The following is a 24,126-nucleotide window of genomic DNA, read 5'->3' on the forward strand; positions in this document are numbered from 1 at the left end:
TTATGCTTGGTCAACAATCACTTATTACAACCCAGCTATTTAAACACATTTATTGTAGGGATCTGACACTCAACAAAAGGAAAAAAAGAAACGTATAAATCTATACGCCTGCTGTGCAACAATGTGGCATGAAGATGAAACAGAAATGACACAACTTTTGCACTCAATATTTAAGTAATGCTTATTTATTTCTAAACATTGTGTTTTGATTAATTTTTTTATTGTAAAAAATCCACTCAGGTACATATATTTGACTGCAATACATAACATTGTCCCTGTTTTGCTTACAAGTATTTGACCAACCGTTCTATTTTCAGTTTTGAAGGCCAGTTGCAAGTCGTACTTACGATTGTTTTTTTTTAGAACATAATCAAGAATTTTAAATCTTTGTTCGTAGAAACAGTTTATGCATTTTAATCTGATTAAAAAAAGACAAACTACACTGAAAATTCTTAATTCGTGCTATTCATTATTTTTCACCTACCAAAATTTCCAGACAAAAATGACTCAAACATATTTTTCTATTGAAAAGTCTTTTAAATTTGACACTGCATTGTAACAACTGGAATATCTGTTCGGAATACTCATTAGATTTTGACTTCGATTTTTGGTGTTTTTAACGCCATTTTTTAGCACCAGATTGGGGCAATTCCGTGACGGTCGATTCGTAGAAAATCACCGATCTTTGTTAAAAAAAACCTGACATTCCTATAAAAACTGACATTCCTATTAAATAAAGATTGAAGTGGAATGCACCAGCACAAGCGGGATTCGAACTCACAACCTCAGTGCTGACTGGCTAGTGATTACAGTAGTAACTACTTATATCACACGGCCACCGATGCCTCCGATAAACATAAGAAAAGACATTTAAAATAACAACTCATGTTCTGATCGGGGATTCCTTCTTTGATTTGTATGTACTTGTTAGTGTTTATAGAAACATCTACAATAACAGACATTGTATGATTATTGATAGTACCTATTCTTAAATATTGCTAAGTTTTCAATAAATGTATTAACCTTTGTATGCAAATTTTTCCTCCATTACGTTGAATCACACAGGTTTCCGTAAACTTTGACATAACAATTCAAAAAATTTGACGTCACAATAAAAAAGTTATTGTTGCTTGACGTCAAAATGTTATTAGGAGGCGATCTCAGGTGATTTGGAGAGAAAACTCAGCTAAATACAAAAAGTGTAAATACGTTTATTATAGGTTGTCTTGCCTGAATATCAATTCATTACCCGACTTGTTCTTCAACGTAACGTTCAATTTTCAATACGATAAATATGTGTTGTTCAACTGTTAACACAGTAGGTTTTTTTAAGACTGGATAAGAAAAAGTTTGAGAATGACATGTTAGAGAAAACAGCGATAAAAGCTAAAGAAAAGAGAGCAGAAAAAGATGGAAAAAACGATGAAAAGAAATATAAATGGATGGATGATATCGAAACTTTTAATTTGGAAGGTATGTAGTCATCCAACAAGCCATCAAACAGTTTAAATGACAAATGTTATATGTGTTGATGGTGCACCAAAAATGGCTCTCACTAGATAAAAATAAAAAGAAAATACAATAACAAAAAAGAAGAAATTAAAATAATTCATTTGATTTGAAATGCTAGTAATCTATACACAAACAGTATATATCACTATAACAGAAATCCACACATAAGTTACTTTTTTTTAAATTGCCTATACATGCATAATTATGTGTATTTCTTTGTTATAATCCTGGTACTTTTGATAACTATTCGACATTGACTAGATGTATAGGGGAGGTTGAGATTACATAAACCATGTTTGTCACGGTCGTTTTTATTTGCGTCTGGACAAAGTCAGGAGCATCTGGTCTTTGTTAGTCTTTTTTATTTTTTTTTATCAATTTTAGTGCATTCATATGTCTTATAGTTAAGTATGACGTCCACTTTCAAAGAACTTTTGTATATTTTTATTAAAGGGGCCGGCTGTGGGTTTTTCTCGGTGCGTTGAAGAAAAATTGATGGCCTTCAACTGGTATCTGCTCTTTGGGGGAGAAATTGTCTCATTAACATATTTTCTATTTCCATTCTTAATTTCATATAGAAAAAGCTTTTACATGTTTTAGTTCTGGAAGTAAAACCAAGACATATAATGGTTTTGATATTTTTTACGTAATATATCATAACAAAAACCTTGTTGTTTTATTTCAATCAATTGTGTAAATGAATTAAAATATTATAACTTGCTTTAAATCTTGTATATTCAGTTCCTTTAAGTGGTAATCTCTTACTTTTCCGTTGAGGAAAAAGTAAAATCACAAAAATACTGAACTCCGAGGACAATTAAAAAAGGAAAGTCCCTAATTAGATGGGCAAAATCAAAAGCTTCAACACATCAAACAAACAGATAACAACTTTCATATTTCTGACTAGGTACAGGCATTTTCTGTTGAAGATCATTGTGGATTCATCCTGATTTTTTTTGCTAGCTTATCCTCTCAATTGTACGACAGTCACATAAAATTCAATAAAATTTATTGATTTAATTTAAAAAAAAATTGAACTGTGAAATTAAATTTTAATTGAGACATTCCATGACCAAATCTCCCAACATTTTAGATATCTTGTTAAAATGCGATAATTTTTAAAGACTGAGTTTTGGTATTTTTATTCAAGTGTTTGAGGATAACTATTATATCTTTGACAGTTCATCATCAAAATGTTTTCTGTTTATATTATTTTTCTGTTAATCGTAACAGCTCATATTTTCTTTGATGATGCTTTCGACGAGAATAAACTGGGACATGTCAACAGTTTTGTAAAGACTTTGATAGATGTTTTTCAAGAAGTGAGGTAATCGTTTATACTAATTGACAATTATATTATTACATTTTGTTTTAAGTATAAGAGAAAATTGTACCTTAAAGTATCGCTAAATTTGATGGCGTTTATAATCTGAAAGATCAAGAGCCAAATTCCAAAGTTTTGTATGCAATCAACTTATCAAAATTTAAAAGTTTATCATTCGAACATTTAGAAGCTTATATACAAACTTTTAAGTTAAATGACAAAAATACTGAACTCCGAGGAAATTCCCAAAAGAACGTCTCTAATAAAATGGCAAGTGTTCAACTACATCAAACGAATATATTCAAATTGTCATATTCCTGACTTGGTACAGACATTTTCTAATGTAGAAATTGGAGGATTACACCTGGTTTTAAAGATAGCTAAAGTTCTCACTTTTATGACAGTCGCTCAAATTTCATAATATCAGCTAAACAAGATCCACTATTAGTGTTTTTATATGAATATATAAATCGAAGGAAATCTCTAGAATAAAATAACTATAATGAATATAACTCCGATTCCAGCAAAAAGAACAAGGTCCACTTTTGGTAAGCGTGGCATTGATTTTCAAGTTTATTATTTAACATGATAAAGGTCACATATATGAAATTACATGATGCTTATACCCAAATCACAATAAGCAGTGATCGCACTACGATCTCTGAAAAAAATGAACTCAGGTCGTAAAAGAAGCAAAGCAAGAGCGCAGTAAGGTCATGGTAAGGTCGCAACAGTTGCTGTACTATCGTAGCGTGAACGCCGTTACTACTATCCCACTACGACCATACCGTTTTCATTGTAACCTATCAATGCCTCTGCGTTTATACTACGCTGGTCAAGACCATAGTATGATACGTTTACGCTCATGCCGTCCTGGTCACGCTCGTCTTAGAACCTGACTACGTTCATTCTACGACTACTTCTAGTTCTAACTTTTTGTCATTGTCACATAAAATACATAAAAGCTCTCGAGCTTTTGTTTGTCTGTTTGAATAATGTAATTCATGTCCCTAATTTCCAACAGTTCAACCATGTTTGACACATCTGTACTATTCCAACTATAGTTCAATAAAATATCGCCATGAAATCTTGATGGATCAGCTATACGGTGTGATTCAGGTTTTAATTGGTTGATCCGATATTTCTACTGGATCAGGATATGTATCAGAGGCATCCCAGACTCTATCTCTGCCCTACCACTATCACAACGAGTTCTGGTAGATTTTGGTGACATGTCTGTGTTGTTTTAGAGAATTATATGTTTTAATGACAATTAGAATTAATGAAACATTATTCACACCTTGTTGACATTATTGTTTAGAAAGTTGTTAGATCGAGGTGTGAACATGGCTAGATCGTAGAATGTTCTTGGTAAAAGCGCGCTTAAATTGCAGAACACGTGTGATAAAATCGTGTTGCAATCACTCAAATCTTGGTATGGTCAAAGTGAAAACGCATGAGCGTATTAAGATCGTGATAATCGTAGTGGGGTCGCAGAAAAAGCATAGCGAGAAACGTGGTATAATTGTAGCCGCATTGTTGTAGAAACTTAATGAGGGCGTAATCATGGTAATGTCATCATAAAAACAACGAAAATGTTCATGCCGCTAATACCGCGACCTCGTCACGATCTGAATATATTTTAGATCCCGTTGAGCGTGATGCGATCTTGTGCGATAGTGTGACTGGGGACTAACACTCTCCTCATAATAGTACATTTTGTCTTTCATTGTGCTTATATATTTTCTCTGTATGCAATTTGTGCTTCTGTTATGTTAGGTGTTCATTTGTTTTTGTAGTGATTCAGACTATTACACAATGTTTTCTGCTATACCTCTAAGGTTATTGGAATTTTCAGCTATTTTGTCTTTTTGGTTTGGTCACTCATCCTTGTGAATATAATGGGGTTTTATGCACCTGCCATACAAGTGAGAGGTTAAACTACCTATATAAAACCAGATGTAACTTTACCTACGCGAATGCATATACAAATTCAGGAAAATGATAGTTGTTATCCAATAGTTTGATGTGTTTAAGATTTTAATTTTTCCATTGATTAGGGACTTTTCGTCTTTCCTCTGATTTCAGTTTTGTGATATACTTTTGGAATTTCAATCACTTTAAAGTTGATTAACTGATGTTGAGCGTTTCCGATAAAGATGAAACAAGACATGCACTACGGACCAATGGAATTTAAATCGTTCTGTTTTATATTTTTGTATATTTTTTTCAAAAGAGGTCAATTTAAAATGGAAAACAGTCACCTACCTCGTGACTCGTCCGATGATAATCTAGAAGAGTATTTCAGAACTCCGTATGGAGGTAGAATGCACTGGAAGCTACCATACGGGAACACAATAATTGTTCATCTAAAGGACAAACAGAAAATAAGACGGAAAAAACGTTGGAGTCAGGTATTACAATTAATGTGATTTTAACTTAAAGAGAAAAGCTAACAATAACTTTAAGTAATTGTGCTTAGTTAATCAAGGTAATACATATCTCTCTACCCATTATAATATACAACCAAATTATGTCTCCTTTACCTGACGTTCATAGGGACTTTTGAATTGAATTGAAAAGTTGATTAGTATTATAATTTCAACTTTTAGTGTCTAATAAAGCTAACAGTAGTATACCGCTATTCGAAATTTATAAATCGATTGAGAAAAAAAAACCAAATCCGGGTTACAACCTAAACCTGAGGGAAACGCATCAAATATAAGAGGAAAATTACGACACAATAGAAACACAACATTAAAATGTAACTTACAGAAACGAACTATAATATAACAATGGCAAATTCCCTGACTTTATGCAAAACATTTTAAGAATATCAAATTATGGGTTAAACCTGGTTTTGTGGCATGCTAAACCTTCCGCTTTAATGGTAATGTTCAATATAAAATTAAATTGACAACATTATATGACAGGACTACATTACAAATAAATGTGGGGGAAATATAGGACAGAGAAACACACGAATATAGTCAATATGGAAATGAATAAAGAACAGTCTCAACATATTTACTATAATCATTTCAGATTATGTATCTATATTACATTCTTGATTGGTGTTTGACAAAAGATTTCGAGGGAACGAAAGGTTCAAAGGAAGAAACTAGACATATTAAAAAAGAAGCAAAGAAATCATATATATTGGTATTGGATGGAGATGTCGACTTTGAACCAGAGGCTGTGTTGAGTTTAATGAGACGAATGAAAAAATCTAACCTTGTAGGTGCAGCGTGTGGGAGAATCCATCCCATTGGTTCTGGTAAAAGTTTAATCGTTTCTATCTTCAACAAAGTCCTTTTATATCTTCTTTTTTTACAATAATGTTTTATCATTAAAGTTTAAGCGCTGTGCATTTTTCTCTCTTTTTGAAATGCATCTTATGCATGAAGATGAATAACAAATACACGGATCTCAAAGGAAAATCTAAATGTACCGTCCTTTATGAACGGCAAATACAAAAGCTCAAATATATCAAACGAATGAGAAACAACTTTCATATTCCTGATCATGACTGGTTACCGGTATTTCTTTATGTAAAGCAAGGTAGATTAAGCCTTATGTTATAGCTAGCTTAACCTTTCACTTGACAGTAGAATATATTTCAATGATATTGACAACAGTGTGCATGATTAACATGATTAAGTTGTTGATAATTTCTAGCCTTTTGGACAATTTTCTCATACAACGGAACAGAACACCTATAACTGTATGTGAGAATAAGGAAGAGCTCTATCTATTTATAAAGTTATTCTATTTCTTTTTTATAATCAACTTTATTGTTCTCTATTTTTGTGCACACATAGTATGTCCAACACAAATGATTTGGGATAATGTAACAGTGCATGTATCTTATCTTAGTAATGGTATTTAATGTACTAGTGTTCGTTTATCCAAAGTCTGTTTCTCAAAAGTCTGCGTTTGTCTGCTCTATGGTCTGGTTTTTGTCTCTATGGCGCATTCCCCATTTCCCTTCTCAATTTTATGTTTGCCAAAATGTACAAATTGGTACAATTTATTCTAGAAGTACATATTTTCAAATTGTTTAACATTTTTTATGATTTAAAACCCCCACATGTATACACGTGTTTGTTTCAGGTCCTATGGTATGGTATCAGATGTTTGAGTATGCAGTGAGTCATTGGCTGCAGAAAGCAACAGAGCATGTCACCGGTTGTGTTTTATGCAGTCCTGGCTGTTTCAGTCTGTTTCGGGGTTCTGCAATATTGAAAAATAATGTTCTTGAGAAATATACCAAAGAAGCATCAACTGCAGCACAGCTTGTCCAATATGATCAAGGTAATATAAATGTATTAAATTGTAACACAAACATTCACATTATCCCCCTCTCAAATTTGTAATCAAGTAAAAAGTTAAACACATATTTTTCTATTTCTCTTTAACAAACAGTTAAATTAAAAATTAAAAAAAAACGAGGACAATTCAAAACGGAAAGTACCTAGTAATCAAATGGCAAAATCAAAAGCCAAAATATATCAAACGAAAACCATTGAACATTGCAGTAAAACAAAAGCAGTTAATTTTTATGCCCCACCTTCGACAGTAGAGGGACATGATGTCCTGTCTGTGCGTCCGTTTGTTCGTTATACTGTCCTTCTGTCAATCTGTCCTTTCGTCCTGCCTCAGGTTAAAGTTTTTAATCAAGGTAGTTTTTTTTATACAGTTGAGGTCCAATCAATTTGAAACTCAGTAGACATATGCCCTGTGATATGATATTTCTAATTTAAATGCCAAATAAGAGTTTTTACCCCAATTTCACGGTCCACTAAACACACAAAACGATAAGGGAGTGGGGCATCCGTGTACCATGAACACATTCTTGTTTAAAAATATATTTGATTTAATTGTATTACGATGTCACCATACATGGAATATCGTTACAGAATATTCAAAGTTAGACCATATTTAGAGATATGGAACGCCATGGCTGACTCATGTGTCATATTCTATTATATGCTGTGGATATTTCATAAGATGAAGGTGCTTTATTTTTTTTATTTTAAACAGCTATGGCGTTTCATACAGATATATATTATTAATGATACTTTCATATAGAGTAAAATGTCTGATATCATATCTATACATATTCATAGTATTATAACATTTGTCTTTATTGTCGTACATATGAAAGGGAAATTAGAATGAGTTTTTGTATTGACAAGGTGAAGACAGATGGCTATGCACTTTAGTGTTAAAACAAGGATGGAAGATAGAATATTGTGCAGAGTCAGATGCAAAGACGTTTGCTCCTGAAGGTTTTACTGATTTCTACAAACAACGACGACGATGGACACCGTCAACGTTAGCAAACATAATTGATCTGATTCTTGACTGGAAAAATTTAACAAAAAACAATGAAAATATATCAATGTTATACATCATTTATCAAGTTTGTCTTCTCATATCTACCTTGATAACACCAGGAACAATATTTATGCTCATTCTCGGCGGTATTATTGTTGGATTTGACGTTATCCCTCCTTGGCTAGCACTGGTTTTAAATATAGCCCCTGTTGGCATTTTTCTACTTATGTGCCTGTACACTTCAGAAGAAAGACAAGTAAGATTTTCTGTATACGTTTGATTATAAGTAAAAGCGGAAATGTAGAATAACCGTATAGTTTATATTAACTCCTTAAAATATATAAATGTTGGCCATGTTGGTATTTATCGTGATAATGCCAATTTCCATTGGAATGTTTGATATATGGTGAATATAGTTACTCTAAACATATTTGTCAAGGGCATATCCGTCTGCAAGGAGTCACTTGGGCTTGTGGTTTTTCAGGTAACATGATTGGGAACCTTTTTTTCACATACTCATGTCGTCTTATAAACGTGTGCGCGTAGTCGTCATAGTTGTATAACAATAATGTTTTAAGAAGGCTCCATTTTTCAGAAACTAGAAGTCATAATCAAATTATGTTGATATATATACTCATAAATGAATATGTTAGAAGTATATCCTTCCATACGAAGTTTCTCAACCTGATCATCATTTCTCTGAATGTTTTTATGATAAATCAACTTTTCAGTAACAGTTATTTATAAGTCAACACTATGGTGTAAAGAAGCATGGTCGAATGACACGTATGCCAGGGATAATGTAAATTTAACGTTGTTTTCATTTGTCAGCGACTAATTTTCTCAGAAATTTCAACGTAGATGTAAGGATTCAACAATACGGAATCCAAAAACCAGTAAATATATCATGACATTTTATAACACAATTCAAACAAGAAAACAAAAGTACCGATTTAAATGTAAAAGCAGTTTCTGTACACTTATTCACAGCCAACAGAAGTCACTCTTTTAAAGTAAATTTAAGCAGTTTGTTATTGTACTTATTTTTTGTTAATTTGTAATTTCGTTGTGAAATTATCCTCAATATATTTATCCTTTTATTTTTAATTGTAGTGTTATTTTTTATTCTAGTTGCTTATTTTGCAGGCATGTAGACAGGGTTACTTATTTCTAACACTTCTGATTACATCAATATTATTTGTTTAGCTTCCCTGAGTGTGAGAGTGTTAACAAATAATTCTACAACTGGATGTAGTTTTTTTTTTATATATATATATCTTTTTTATATAGATACAGTTTGCTGCAATTTTATCATCCATATATTCGCTTGTTATGGTGATTGTTTTGATTGGCGTGATACAAGAGGCAGTTGATGAGGGATGGTGTTCTATTACTGCTATATTCCTTCTTTTTGTGGCTGGAGTTTTTATAGTAGCCACGCTCCTACATCCTAAAGTAAGTACAAATGGTATTTTCTCATATCCTCAAAATATTTAAGTTACACGTATTCTATACATATATTTATCATATACTTAGACTAAATAACATATGATTTTTACCGTATGATAATAGCATTAAATTAAAGTATTGTCCATATTCTTCGAATTGGTGCTTAGCGGGCTGATATGAAAAGTTTATCACATGCTTCGATTGTTATCACATGCCTTTCCGTAACGTTATCACATGGCATTCCGGTGATACTCGGCAAATTCCGGAAATACACCTCAATGTTATGTTTTCAGTGATAAACATTACAAAGTAGTGTACAAAACAATTTTTCCAATACTGGAAAGTATATTGTGTAAAATAATAAAATTAAATTAAAAAACAAAATTAAAAAACAAAATTATTAGATAAATGCATTGTTTTAAGTTTTTCTGAAACATAATTTAGAAAGTTGCTTTAAAAAGTTGTCTTTTCCAAACAATGTTCATTACGTATATTAGTGATTTTTTTGTCGATTTTTCCATATTAAAATGTGTTTTTTCTCTCCGTTGAGGCATATCAGTGATAGAAAGATTTCATATTGAATATTTCAAAATGTTTCAAAAGGATCAATATATGAATCTGTTATTTTTCTCTACTGTTGAAGAATATGATAAAAAGATCATAACATGTCATTTTTCATATCGCATGTATTATCAGCCCTCGGTCAATATCAGCCCTCGAGCCATACGGCTTTTGGGCTGATATTGAACCTAGGGCTGATAATACATGCGATATGAAAAATGCCATGTTACAATCTGATAATATAGCTAATAGTTATTTTTGAATGACGATAATCTACCATTAACAAAATAATCTGTCCGTTTTTTATTTTTTAATACAACGTCAAATTTTAATGATATAAATATCAAATTTCAGCAGTATAACTGACGTGCCGTGTTCTTGTCATGTAGACTGGTAATTTCATTGATTTATTTCTTAACTTTGCCATGTAAGCGGGATCTTTGGCTAGCCATAAAACCAGGTACAATCCACTATTTTATTTTCTGAAAATGTGTTGTACCAAGCCAGGAATCTGACAGCTGTTAACAAATTGTACGTTTCTATGTATCATGTGTATGTAGATGTTTGCTTTTTGTGGCACTTCAATGTTTCTTTTATTCCGTTCTTTTCTCCTACGATTGAAGTGTTTCCCACGATTTGTCTGTAACACGGATCTTTTTTAATTTAATATATGACTTTGGAACAACGTTATGCGTCTAGTTCCATTATGAATGACACATATATGAGTCTTATGGAGACGAAACACGCTTCTAGCGTACTAAATTATAATCCTGGTGCCTTTGATAACCATATGCTGTTTTTTCTAGGAATGGTATTGCCTACTTCCAGGATTACTATATTTTGTTGGAATTCCATCAATGTCAATGCTTATGGTTTTTTATTCACTTGGCAATCTTCATAAGATATCATGGGGAACACGAGAAACTGAGAGTGATGTAACTGATAGAAATAAAAATCTGAAGGAAGAAAATGGATATTTCTGTAACTTTGGTAATTTCATTACGTGAGTATACATTCGTTGTTCTTTTGACAATACGAATTGTCTTCATAGACAGTCCAAACTGTTAACATCGGTTTGAATACAAATCTGCTGGCCAAGTATTTCAAAAGGGGACAGATACATTTTTATACACATTTTATGAGATACAATATGATGTGGTTTGAGTGTCAATGAGACAACTCTCCATCTCAGTCCCATTTTGTAAAAGAGAATGATTATATGTCAAAATGCGGCCTTCAACACGAAGCCTTAGGTCACATTATACAGCAAGCTATAAAGATCACAAAAAATGACAACTGTGAAATCATTCCAACAGGAAAACAAACGGTCTTGTCTAAATAAAATCGGAAAACGAAAAATATTAACGAACAACACCAACAAATTTCACTAACTGAACATCAGGGCCATTACTTTGGACAGACGCAAAGAAATGCAGCGGGTCTGAACGTTTTGATAAGGGCCAACCATCACCAAACCTGAAACATTAGTATAACATCACAACATACTGTGGATTCATTATTATTCGTTGAATACAAATTTTCGTGGATTTCGTGAGTACATCCACACCAGGAATTTAGATATTCAACGAATTGCAAATTTGCTGTTTGATTAAATGCATAACTTTTGATAACTACGAAATCAAGTAACTAAGAAAATGCAAGATTTTCTAAATCCACGAGAATAAGTACCCCAAAAAATAAATGAATCAACAGTAGTTAGACGAACTATAAACTATCAATTCAAATAGCTTATCTGAATCTAAAGGCATATAAATAATATTAAAAAAAAATGAACATACACTGTAAAAATTTGATCCATGACACAATCATCGAATAGGAGGCTCGTCTAGTTACAGCGACACCGGGCCTATTGGGTAAAATGGCGAATCTTAAAAGTAACGTATGTATTAAGACAACGATTTTTTTATTATGTCATTATAATCTAATAATAATAAGTTTAAAATCAGCATAGACAATATATATATATAACTGTCTGAAAAAAATGCTGTATATATTCTGATATTTATGATTATGAACTATGATCTATTCATTAGTTAACTTCCCTCAAGTGTACGGTACACAAATAATAATGTATTGAAATTTTTGTTCCAATATTGTGGATACTTAACATTTCATAAACAAAATATTAGTACATATTATACCTTAGCCTTTAGAAGTAAATTATGTTTCTTTTTTTTTTTATCAATTTAAGCTGTATGCTATGTGCGGATAACACCTACCAAAAAGCAGATTTCCTGAAGGCTATTGGACAGACTAGAGTACATCATATAGATCAATATAAAACCACATCCACTCAGACAGATCAAGGTAACTTTTAAAATTCGAATAGACCTTGACATCGTATCACATTTTTAAACCTGATAAATTACAACGAAATGAAAATAGTTCTCCCATTTCAACAGGTCGGGAACACGACATTATACGGAAATGCCTGAATAAGCATACTTATGTTCTCGCACAATTTTATGATCGTTGTAGTTTATTTACGTGTGACGTAATTAATTTTTATTTATGAGTTTGACCAATCCACTAAATGACTAACAATGCATGATAGACTAATACGTGTTTACAATCAACCAAGAACGATAAGTAGGTAGTAATATCCTTTAACTTTACTTTCGGATATATAGATGATATTCTTTCACTAAATAATTCAAAATTTGGTGACTATGTGGAACGCATCTATCCTATCGAACTAGAGATAAAGGATACTACAGATACAGTTAAGTTGGCCACATTTCTTGACTTTTTTCTTCTATAAATTGAAAATGAGGATCGGTTGAAAAAAAACTTTACGACAAAAGAGATGATTTCAGCTTTCCAAATGTGAACTTTTCATTTCCAAGTAGCAACATTCCATCAGCACCAGCATACGTGGTATATATCTCCAAATTGATACGATATTCCCGTGCATGCATTTTCTATTATGATTTTCTTATTATGACGTTTCACAAATAATATTGGATATGTTCCTTACGTCGTAACTACAATTCCATCCCTTTCATGCATGTGACCTACCGAATTAGACTATTTACCGGATTTGTCATCACATAAGCAACACGACGGGTGCCACATGTGAAGCAGAATCTACTTACCCTTCCGGAGCATTTGAGATCACCCCTAGTTTTCGGAGGGGATCGTGTTGCTTATTCTTTAGTTTTCTATGTTGTGTTATGTGTTCTATTGTTTGTCTGTTTGTCTTCTTTCATTTTTAGCCAAGCGTTGTCAGTTTATTGATTTATGAGTTTGACTGTCCCTTTGGTATCTTTTGTCCCTCTTTTACCATTGTAAAGTTAGCCGTCGATAACAGCTATGGGTCGTGAGGGCAGCAATTTTCGTATAGCTAGTGGAGGGAAATTTGTGATCCTTGAATTTTGTGTTCGTAAAAAAGGCGAAGAAATATTCCAATACGTGACAGTGTAAACACAATATAGAAGAAATTTATTTGCCATATTTCTGTATATAGAACTTCTAATCTATTCCCTTTGTTCTGAAAAAGTGAAGCAAACAACTGTAGTATCATTTTGTTTTTGTCTTTGTAATTTTTGTAACGGGCTCGGCCATTTGCCAAACTGAATAAAATCATAAATGATGTTATCTATGTTTATGTGCGACAAGGTGGGAATTCGATATGTTTTGTGAAAATTACAGCGTTGGATCTAAACCTATAATATTTCCTTCATTTATTGGATACATTTCTCTGCTTTTATATACATGTATTATATTTGGCCGTTGTTTTTTGTTTGCTTTTTTTTTAAATTGTTTTACACGAGTCATTTTGTGCCCTTTATAGCTTACTTATTAGCTATGGTCCTTTGACTACTTTCTTTACTAAATTATGCTAGATTATATCTTTGTTTGAAAGATGTTTCATTTGGCACTCATTCCTAATCTTCTTATTTCTATATCATGTAAATACAAAGCACATTTAAGAAGAAAAACAAATAATAGGTAATAAGGCACCCACTATGACCCAGAGGCTTTAAATATTGGAGCTATTTCACATACGTCAATAGGATAGCAGCCAAACGATAAAAACACCTCTGAGGTATATATTTGGATAAAACTAGTAACAGACGGACTTCATCGATCAATGAAACTATACAAAATATATTAAGCTATTTACCGTACCCCCTTTTATAACACTTTTGTAAAGCATACTAATTATAATGATGTTCCTACTTTTAGTTCACGTGCTGATTAAAATTTTACAAATCCAGTACAGATAGAAGTGTTGAAATGAAAGTTTTCATGTTTATCAAGACAGACATGTTTTTAAATGACATTATAACGGTTTAAAAGAACAAAAAAAAATCATACTGAACAGTGGTCTTTTTATTTAAAATTTCACATGCCGTGCAATTATTGCACAGGTACAATGCATATCAATGGAAAAAATACCTGTTCAACAATTTTACTAAGGCGAAAAAAAGTCGAAAAGTAAGGCCGTAAAAAATACTTTTTTAATCTGAGCATGCAAATTGAAATTACCTTGTGCTTGGGAACTAACTATGCAAATATACTCTGACGTAAAGAAATTCAGAGTTCTTGACCTGTTCAACTGTAGGTCAATATTTCGATAGTTTTGATGCTAACTAAGAATAGAAATCATGAAAGCTTGAGACAGACCCACCATTTATCAATAATGTTGATAAAAAATATCATATGATAAGTGTTTTGATATCCAACAAAACTATACCAATGTTACTGCAACAAAGTCTTTTTCAACAGTAAGAGTCATATGAAACGAGTAACCAGTAAAAATAATGTTAACCTTATTTGTCAACCAATGCAAACATATATCATAAACTAAGTCTTCTGTGCACGATTTTATAAAATTTTTCTCATAAATTTTATATAATCGTCTAAAGATATTTTAATCGGTCAGTGTTGCTGTAAAAATATAGCAGCTAATTAATTGTCGTGTTTTAGAGCTAAAGTGTGATGTTTGTCACCCGTTTGTAAACAATCAACAAAATAGCATGGATATTCAGATTAGCGCTTGCATAACAGATAAAATCTTGATGACGGAGAGATGTTTACCGTTGATTTTCTATTCGCACTTGTGTATTGCGATCACAAAATTTAACGCAAATGTCACGTTGCATACGAAAAACGTATCGTCGAATAGTTTTAAAAAGTAAAAAAAAAACTAAACTTCTTCTAAAATTATAGAATTTTCATGAGAAAAAAAGTACGTGTTAACAAGTTTTATGATAAAAAATAGCCATGTGGTTATAAAAAAACATGTACATCAGATGGTTTTTTTTAACTTGAAGTTAACCTTTTTCAAATGATTCATGTTGCCAAGATTTGGGATAATCTAAGCTCTAAAATGAAAACCGACGAGCTGTGATAAAAGGTTTAAAATTATCTCGACATCACCTGGTCATATATCTGAAAATAGCCTTTTTTAATGTTATGATTAAGAGATGTGGTATGATTGTTAACGTCACACCTATCCACCACAGTTCAAAGTGGAAGTAATTAACTATAAACAACTTTACGGCTTTCAACAATGAGAAAATCCAGATACTGTATAGTCCGTTTCGAAAGCTTGACAAAAAAATGAAGTGATTCAATTTAGAAAACTAATTGCCTAATTTATAACAAAACAATTTACGACACAAATATATATATAAACTTGAAATGAACAATCAACATACAAATATTACAGGCATATTAATATACCAACAACAACTACTGAGCTACATGTTCCTGACTTGGGACATGCACAAAATAAGGAACCTGAAAGTATTACTTTATCCACGGAAATTGAAACCCACAAAAATAAATTGAATCAACTGTATATATATGTTAAAATTATTTAATATGCAATTTGAAGTTGAACTAGTAATATTATTCATCAGAATACTTGATCACTTAATCAATTGGCTAAATAGTTGTAAACATCACAAAACGTCACATTAAACTTAGTAAAATACGCAGCCATATTATGACAGTTATACCTTTGTTATTTAGATATATCTTTTATCCACTCGCAAAGAGAAGAAGAGCAAGCATGAACATTTTGTACTAAAAAGTAAAAACACAAAAATACTGAACTCAAGGGAAAATCAATTAGGAAAGTCCATAATCACATGGCAAAATCAAATAGCAAAACGCATCAAAAAAGAATGGACAAGAACTGTTTTATTCCTGACTTGGTACAGGCATTTTCAAATGTAGAAAATGGTAGATTAAAGAAAGGAAAGAACAGCTTCAGCATCAAAACTTATTTCGTTTTGCTGACTTACAAAATATCAAAAACTCAACATTAACTTAATTAGAAGTACAACAAACACATGCATGAGAAATGAAGAAAATACCGTCATTTAATTAAAGCAGATAATGACTTGTTTGTACTAAATAACATAAATACAAGAACCGTCTTGTCATTAGGATAGGTTGTTAACGACTTCTGTGGAAAAGTTGATTTGTATTACGTTTACGAGCTGGAAAATTACGTCGACGTGAAAAATAATCACCATTCTAGGTTTTGTTCCCGCCTAACATTCAGAAAAGGCCAATCAGAATTCTCTTACTTTTAAAATTAAAAGAAAAGAGATTGATGATATAACCGAAAGTAATTGTTTAAAACAACAAAAGCCTAAACTTGGCCTTACACTTTACCGATGTAGCTTTGCTTTTGATTTGTTGTTTATCTTAGCGAAGTGAGTTTTGGTAAACATGGGTTATGATAAAAAAAAGTTATAAGAACAAACAAAAGACACACAACACCTCATATAATATAACATAAAAAGAAAGATTGAGCAAAGCTATTTGCAAGTTTTTCCAGCTTTTTGCCAAGTTCATGCCAAACAAGTTTAAGATAAGAGCAATGTTTTAATAACTGTTGCTTTGACTTTGCGTCTGTTTTGTTTGATGTTGTCTTACATTAGTTTTCCTATATTTTCCTTTTTTTTGATTGTTATATCGAGTGCACTAATATATATAGAGAAAATTTACCATGTGTGTGTATATTCAAATTGCACATTCAAGAACATTCTGATGTATTCATGTAATCTCAACCCATTGGATTGAAAACAGTAAGCAATTGTTCAATCTATTAATGTGTGATTCGGAAGTTTTCAAATAATACATTTTTTTTCATTCCACGCAGTGCATAATCAAGACATACCAAGTGATACCACAGAAGAAAGAAAATATCCAGTATTTGACGAATCAATTGATGAAATTCATAATACAGAGAAAGAATTTTGGGAAAATAGAATACAAAAATGTTTAAAACCACCAAAGGAAGATAAGGACCGCGCTGAAAACATAAAGCGAAAATTAGTAAGCTTGCGTAATCGCACATGTCTCTTTGTTTTTCTTCTAAATGCCATTCTAGTTACTTTAATGTATAGCCTTACTCAAGCAAACTCATTCTCAGATTCTTTATCAATTATATTCGTTTGCTACGGAAAGGATTTTAAAATTGCCCCTATAGCAATTTTGTTTACCGTTGTTTTTGGTTTTCTTTTGCTTGTCCAGTTTATCTGCATGGTGTACCATAGGTTTTCTACACTTGTGCACATAACTGCCAATACGCCTGTCTGGGAAAATGAGGAATCCAAACTTCGGAAAATATTTGAAAATGTTGGACAATATATGACAACAAATAACCAAGATCCCCCAAAAGAATCAGCAGCAGCGACAGATAAAAATAGAATAGTGGAAACGGTTTCATTTCAAGAGCCTAAAGTAAAAAGCATGAAACGAAAGGCAAAGGATTTAAAGAAGGCAAAAGATGAGTATATAGATATAGCGGCTGACATTTGGTTAGAGCAATTGAGACGAGAAAAAAAGCAAAAGTCGGAAGAAATTCCTGGTCCAAGTGTGAAACGTGAATAAACAAGAATGTTTCCATACAAAACTGATGTCCCACTCGCACTATCATTTTCTGTGATTAGTGGACCGTGAAATTGGGATAAAAACTCTAATTTGGCATTCAAAATAAAAAGATCGTATCACAGGAACATGCATACTAAGTTTCAAGTTGATTGGACTTCAACTTCATCAAAAACTACGTTGACCAAAAACTTTAACCGGAAATTTGCACATCATTTTCTATGTTCAGTGACCCTTGATGTGGGAGTCAAAACACTTATTTGGCATTCAAGTCAGAAATATCATATCATAGGGCACATGTGTACTGAGTTTCAAATTGATTTGACTTCAACTTCATCAAAAACTACCTTGACCAAACATTTTAACCTGAAGCAGGACGAACGGGCAGAAGGACAGACGGACGGAAGATGGAACGAACGGACGCACAGACCAGAAAACATAATGCCCCTCTTCTATCGGAGGTGGGGCATAAAAACGCGTATGTCTAACAAAAGAACTTAGCTTTAACTTTATTTTATAACAGCTACCCTTTTGCAATAATTCTCTTACATGTCTTATACCATCATTCAACATTTGTGATTACAGATACGAGTATGAGTTTTCATCAGAATTGATCAGCTTGGAAACATATATCAACGAAAACGACACGAATAAAATGATTGGAATTTACAACATTAAATAGCGTGCAATTTAGAATCGAACGTCTTTCATGATTCTTGCAAAACGAATACAATGAAGAACAGTATCATAAAAAAAAATTACGCTTCAGTTTAAGTTTTATTGTAACATAAATTGGATTTTTTCGTTTAATGTTTTTATGAAATAATTTGCTTAAAAAGTGTGGTGAGGGAAAACCATGGTATCTTATATGCAAATTATTGTTGTACCATACTTTGCTAATTAAATATGAAACTCAACTAGAATTCAAAGGGAAAAAGGCGGAGCTTCAGCCATGGTATAACATATTCATTTTCATGTTATTCCATGGCTGAAGCTCCACTTTTTTTTAAATGTATACGCCTCTTAAATATTAAGGAAACTGTTAAACGTACTAAAAGGTCAAGATCTTCATTTGTTTTCATTTCATAACAAAAAGCAATAAATTATGTGTACCCAAGTCTTAAGAAACCTTTATCAAACTATATAGGAATGTTACGAATTCCCCTCATTTGGAATTTACTAATTACTAAATGTTTCTTCTTTAAGTTGTGAAAAAAATGAAATGTGAATCTATCATTTCCTTTGCGAAGATCCAATTAAATTTCGATTTAAAAAAGGGGGTACCTTTAGAAAAAGGAATAAATATCGGCTACAAATATCTGCGAAAAAACATGATTTTTTTGCGATCAATTAGGGGAACGTACACTATCTACGCTCCCTTGATCCGCTACTGTTTGAATACAGTGTTTTGTCATCAAAATTGTGTTTAAATAATTAATATAATAATCGAATTAATAAAATAACGGAAGAAAGTAGTTTACGAAAACTATAAATGTATAAATATGCATTTTTCAATGAGATGAAATTCTGTAAAAAAATGAATAATTTGTATAATACTTGAAAACAAAACAAAAAACTATTTTTACCGTCATTAGAATAATTATTTAATCCTTGTCCGACGCTGTAATCCGATATTTGTGTTTACCTCAGTCTGGTGACATTATGAAATTACTTGCGCAAACAACCATACACGGGGGGCAAAACTAAATAAAAATCGGGAAAATCTGACATTTTCTTTCTTTTTTTGCAAATTCAGGGGTTCTATTACATGAATTACACAGAATATCATACACGAGGCACAAAAGTGACTTGTGCGAGCTTCCATTTCATTGGATAAAACTGTAACATGATCAATTTACAATATTAGTTGAAGGTCTTGAAGCTGTCAATCATTTTATTTATATTACAAGTTTTATATACCATGTGTCTTACTCATTAACATATTTAAACAAACTCATCCTTCGGATTCGTTTGTTTAGATATGTTAACTCGTAAAAACTATGGTATATATAGTACTTAGATGATGATAAGTTTGATATTTATATGTTTATATCAGTTTTAATTTGTTGTTTTTGTTAGAAATAGCTTATACATGTTATAGTAGAATTGGATTGGTATGGATATATTTTTTTTTATCAAACATTAACCTTTAACCATGATGACATTTAAGTTACGATTAGAGTTTTTCAGGTTTTATTTTTTGTTTTGTTGCTGCAATTTGATATCATTTCAATCGTCAACTAAACATTTCTCGTTTCAAGTTGTTACTCCGCAACAATACAGAATTAGACTTATTTCTTATATACAATGATTATTCTTCCAAAACTTGATTTCAATCGTAAATTATCCTAATTGGTAAGAAATCGTGTTGAATTTGATAATTTTGCAATATTCGAAAAAGTCATGGCCTTTGAACATCTTTTAAATGTAACTTTCTTTGAGGTCAAATGACATGTTTTAATCAATCTAATTTAAACAATGCAATGACAATTATTATTCTAATAACTATTATATTCATCTTTTAATTATTATTATTGAATTGGTGATGGTAGAAGAGTGTTATGAATAAAACTTAATCAGTATTATTTCAACTTAATTTATTTCCCTCGGTGCACTTCTTATTGTACAGTTCGAAAATTATAAGTTTCATAGCGTGCTAGTGACATAAAAAAAAAATGAAAACAACACGTTTAATAATTGCTTACGTGCGACGCGCATTACTGGATTTACCTTCATAAGGAACGCTCAAAGTCAAACATTTGAAATCCGAAGACGTATAAGTACCGAAACCGTTGAAGAGATATATATGTGTTAAGTAAATTCTAAATGGGGCCAGAGCGAATTGACCCCATACATATTGTATTACGACACAAATACACTGTGTAATGCATTTATCTTACGGACTTTCTTGACATGTAGTATTAAGCTTAGAGGCCTATCAAAGTTATCAAGTCTTCAATAGTTAGATAGTTACTCGATCGTCTGTTAAAAAACCTTTAAGATTTTTTTTTTCAACAGCCTTATATGAAAAAACACTATCTCAATACTGTTCCTCGTTACCAATCATTCCCTTAGAAATGTAAAAAAGAGAAAAATTAAAAAAAATATTTTACATAAATATTGATAACAGGAAACAGAAAAATAAAGGCAAAAGTAGTATACCGCTGTTCCAATCTCGTAAATCGATGGAAAAAAAGCAAAATCGGGGTAACAATTTTAACAATGTTAAATTGTTTTGAATTTTTTTGCTATTCAAAGTTTTTGTCTATCTTTTATAATTTTAGAGACCATAGACAAAACATTAGGAAGATTGCAAAATTCATCTCAGATCCAAGTCCTCATTTTATGACTGTATATGAGAGTCGCTTTGGTGGGGATGCCTTTTTTAATTTGTGTAATTTTTTAATATCTTAAGAAATTTATCTATATCTATGTTTTTGCAAAGGTTCACAATTTAAATTTTTGTTGGGGAAAAAGCCAGAAATTCTTCGCATTCTTATCAAAACAGTCTAGTGTGTAAGGGTATGGATGGTATGTCTTCATTTCTGTATTGTTTGTATTTAGACAATATGTCATTTTTCTATTTATACTTTTTTTATCCATTTGGGCTAAAAACTATTTACTTTTTGTCAACTGCTCTATTTGTTCTTTATTTTTAAAATCAAATTAATTTTTCTCTATTCTTTCCTTTTTAACCCGTTTTCCGTAGCATCTCTAATTCCTTATTCTGAAAACATCATCTAGACCCTAATATAATATTTTGAATATTTTATACTTGACGTTAATCAATGTTACATTGTTCATTGGCATAAAGGTCTTTGGTCGAGAAAGTCGATCTAATGTATTTTATTAACATTTTTGGAATTTCTTGTATAACGAATATTTAATGAAAAGCATCTTTATTTTATTTAAGGACTAGCAAGATGATTTTTTCTCAGACCACAATAATGTATTATGGACTTTCAATATTGATATCAATTGACACTGCCATTCTGTTCATTATTTGTTATCTCAAAAATATATTTCCGATACAGTGGGTAAAAACAAAGGCAGAAGCTTAAGGAAAAGCAGATGAAAATATATACAAGAAAATGTATTCAATGATCTTGATTAAACGCCCTAATGACACACCCAAAAATTTGCTTATATTCAAGTGTAGAAAGTGTGCGTGAAGGAATTGCAAGATTGGTATAGCATCGGATGTTTGAACTTCGTTTGGTAAAAGCGATGCTGTCTTATTTGATCATACTGTGAGTGGGGATAAAGTTCAGAAAAAATCATTCAATCAGAAATGCTTTTTTTATCTCATATGAATTTGGAATATATACAGAAAGACACTTGTTATTTTCTTGATAAAGGGTTGCTGCTCACAAGGAAGCTATTAAACCAAGTGTTTCAATTGGTATTGAAATCATCCCTTCGTATATTTTACGGACGCCATCACGAGTTGATTGACCGTTTTGGAATAACCGTTTCACAAATGATATCGAATATGTTCGTTACGTTGTATCTACAACCACCTTCCCTTTCATAAATGTGACCTACCAAATAAGACTATTCAACGGATTTGTTATAACATAAGCACACGACGGATGTCACATGTGGAGCAGGATCTACTTACCCTTCCGGAGCACTTAAGATCAACCCTAGTTTTTTGATAATGTTCATGTTGCTTATTTTTTGGTTTTCTATGTTGTGTTTGCTATTGTTGTCTGTTTGTCTTTTTTCATTTTAGGCCATGGCGTTGTCTGTTTATGTTCGATGTATGATTTTGACTGTCCCTTTGGTATCTTTCGTCCCCTCCCCCCTCCCATTTTGTTAAATAAAGAATGGGTCAATACATTTGATTAGGTATTCAGCTATTGTCTAGATGCTGATATATCTTTTCCGTACGGAGAAATGGCAAGTACAAATATACAAACAGAGAAAACATACAAAAGAATTTTCCTGCAAAAGTCGAAAAATGTTGATTGGATAGATAGCTATCGTAATGCTTTATAAAAAAAAACGAATGCATTAAAGAGATGATGTAAACACAAGATGTTAACGTATTTGGAGGATGCGGTGAAAAGTTTCCTACTCTTTGGAATGATGACTTCTGTTTCAACGATTTAAATAAAGTTTATAAATTTTACTTGGCATTTGAAAATTCTTAATGTGAAGACTATGTCACTGAAAAGGCATAACGGTTCTATCAGGACGGTTTTGACCTAATCCCAGTGAACCGAGGAGCTCCGAATATATAAAACATTTCACCAAAAAGGAACCTTTATCTCCTCCGTAGACTTTGCATCGCCTAAAGAACTAGCTTTATATCTGAAACATGTAGGAAGTGATGAAAGTTTGTACACTTGTTATTTGAAAGCAAAAGATAAGTTCTTCTCAAGCTCGTATTCACAACAAGAGATGTTGCAAACTCTTCATTCTGCATTTCCTTTCAAGTATCCAGGGTGTCAAATTCAGTTTAGTGCTTCGTTTATACCCCGCGCGTTTCGTTTATAAAAGACTACACAAAACATGTTTAAAGGTCAAATAAAGTACGAAGTTGAAGAACATTGAGAACCAAAAATTCCCCCAAACACAAAACAAAACTTAAGTATAAAAAAAAATCTTAATGGTTGCTAATGAAACAAAAATTACAACTGTCAATAGGATTTTTTTTTTTAATTGTAAAAATTTGCATTGAAGAACGTCACTTATCTACACAAATTAAATTGTATCCAAAAAATACACACATCTTTACTGAGTCCTCATACTTCTGTAATGCTTTGTCATGACTTGTTACAGATGTTTATGGACTTTCCGATATAGATTTTCCTCTGAGTTCAGTATTTTTGTGATTTTACTTTTTACACAGTGTCCATTAATGGCGGATAAAAAAAGGTCTTATTCTTAGCTGAGGAAAATAATTCATTCTGAGAATATTTTTATGGCGCTAGGGCCAGATCTTTTCGAAATGCAACACATTTGATTGACCTGGTTTGTTTTAGAAGAAGCCAATAGTACAGCAATCATTTCTAATAATTAAGCAAATGTCGGTTATCTCTAATGAATAAATCATTTTG

At 31.8% G+C, this 24,126-nt stretch overlaps 1 protein-coding gene across 1 annotated transcript; it reads left to right on the plus strand.

Moving 5' to 3' along the window:
• Positions 1–1,361: 1,361 nt before the first annotated feature.
• LOC134694231 (chitin synthase chs-2-like) lies at positions 1,362–18,064 on the plus strand. Its single transcript, XM_063555230.1, has 11 exons — positions 1,362–1,473; positions 2,746–2,839; positions 5,073–5,250; positions 5,882–6,113; positions 6,950–7,150; positions 8,035–8,432; positions 9,467–9,631; positions 10,993–11,189; positions 12,399–12,514; positions 17,331–17,506; positions 17,705–18,064. Exons 1-11 carry the CDS (start codon positions 1,362–1,364, stop codon positions 18,062–18,064), a joined length of 2,229 nt encoding a protein of 742 aa, XP_063411300.1.
• Positions 18,065–24,126: the final 6,062 nt, after the last annotated feature.

Source organism: Mytilus trossulus, chromosome 13, assembly GCF_036588685.1.
Source record: "Mytilus trossulus isolate FHL-02 chromosome 13, PNRI_Mtr1.1.1.hap1, whole genome shotgun sequence".
NCBI lineage: Eukaryota > Metazoa > Mollusca > Bivalvia > Mytilida > Mytilidae > Mytilus > Mytilus trossulus.

Excerpts from the sequence above, each read along its gene's own strand:
- LOC134694231 (XM_063555230.1), top strand. The coding sequence starts at position 1,362 with ATGTTAGAGAAAACAGCGATAAAAGCTAAAGAAAAGAGAGCAGAAAAA. Across the intron at positions 1,474-2,745 it reads CGAAACTTTTAATTTGGAAG|CTCATATTTTCTTTGATGAT; the intron begins GTATGTAGTCAT and ends TAATCGTAACAG. Across the intron at positions 2,840-5,072 it reads GATGTTTTTCAAGAAGTGAG|AGGTCAATTTAAAATGGAAA; the intron begins GTAATCGTTTAT and ends TTTTTTCAAAAG.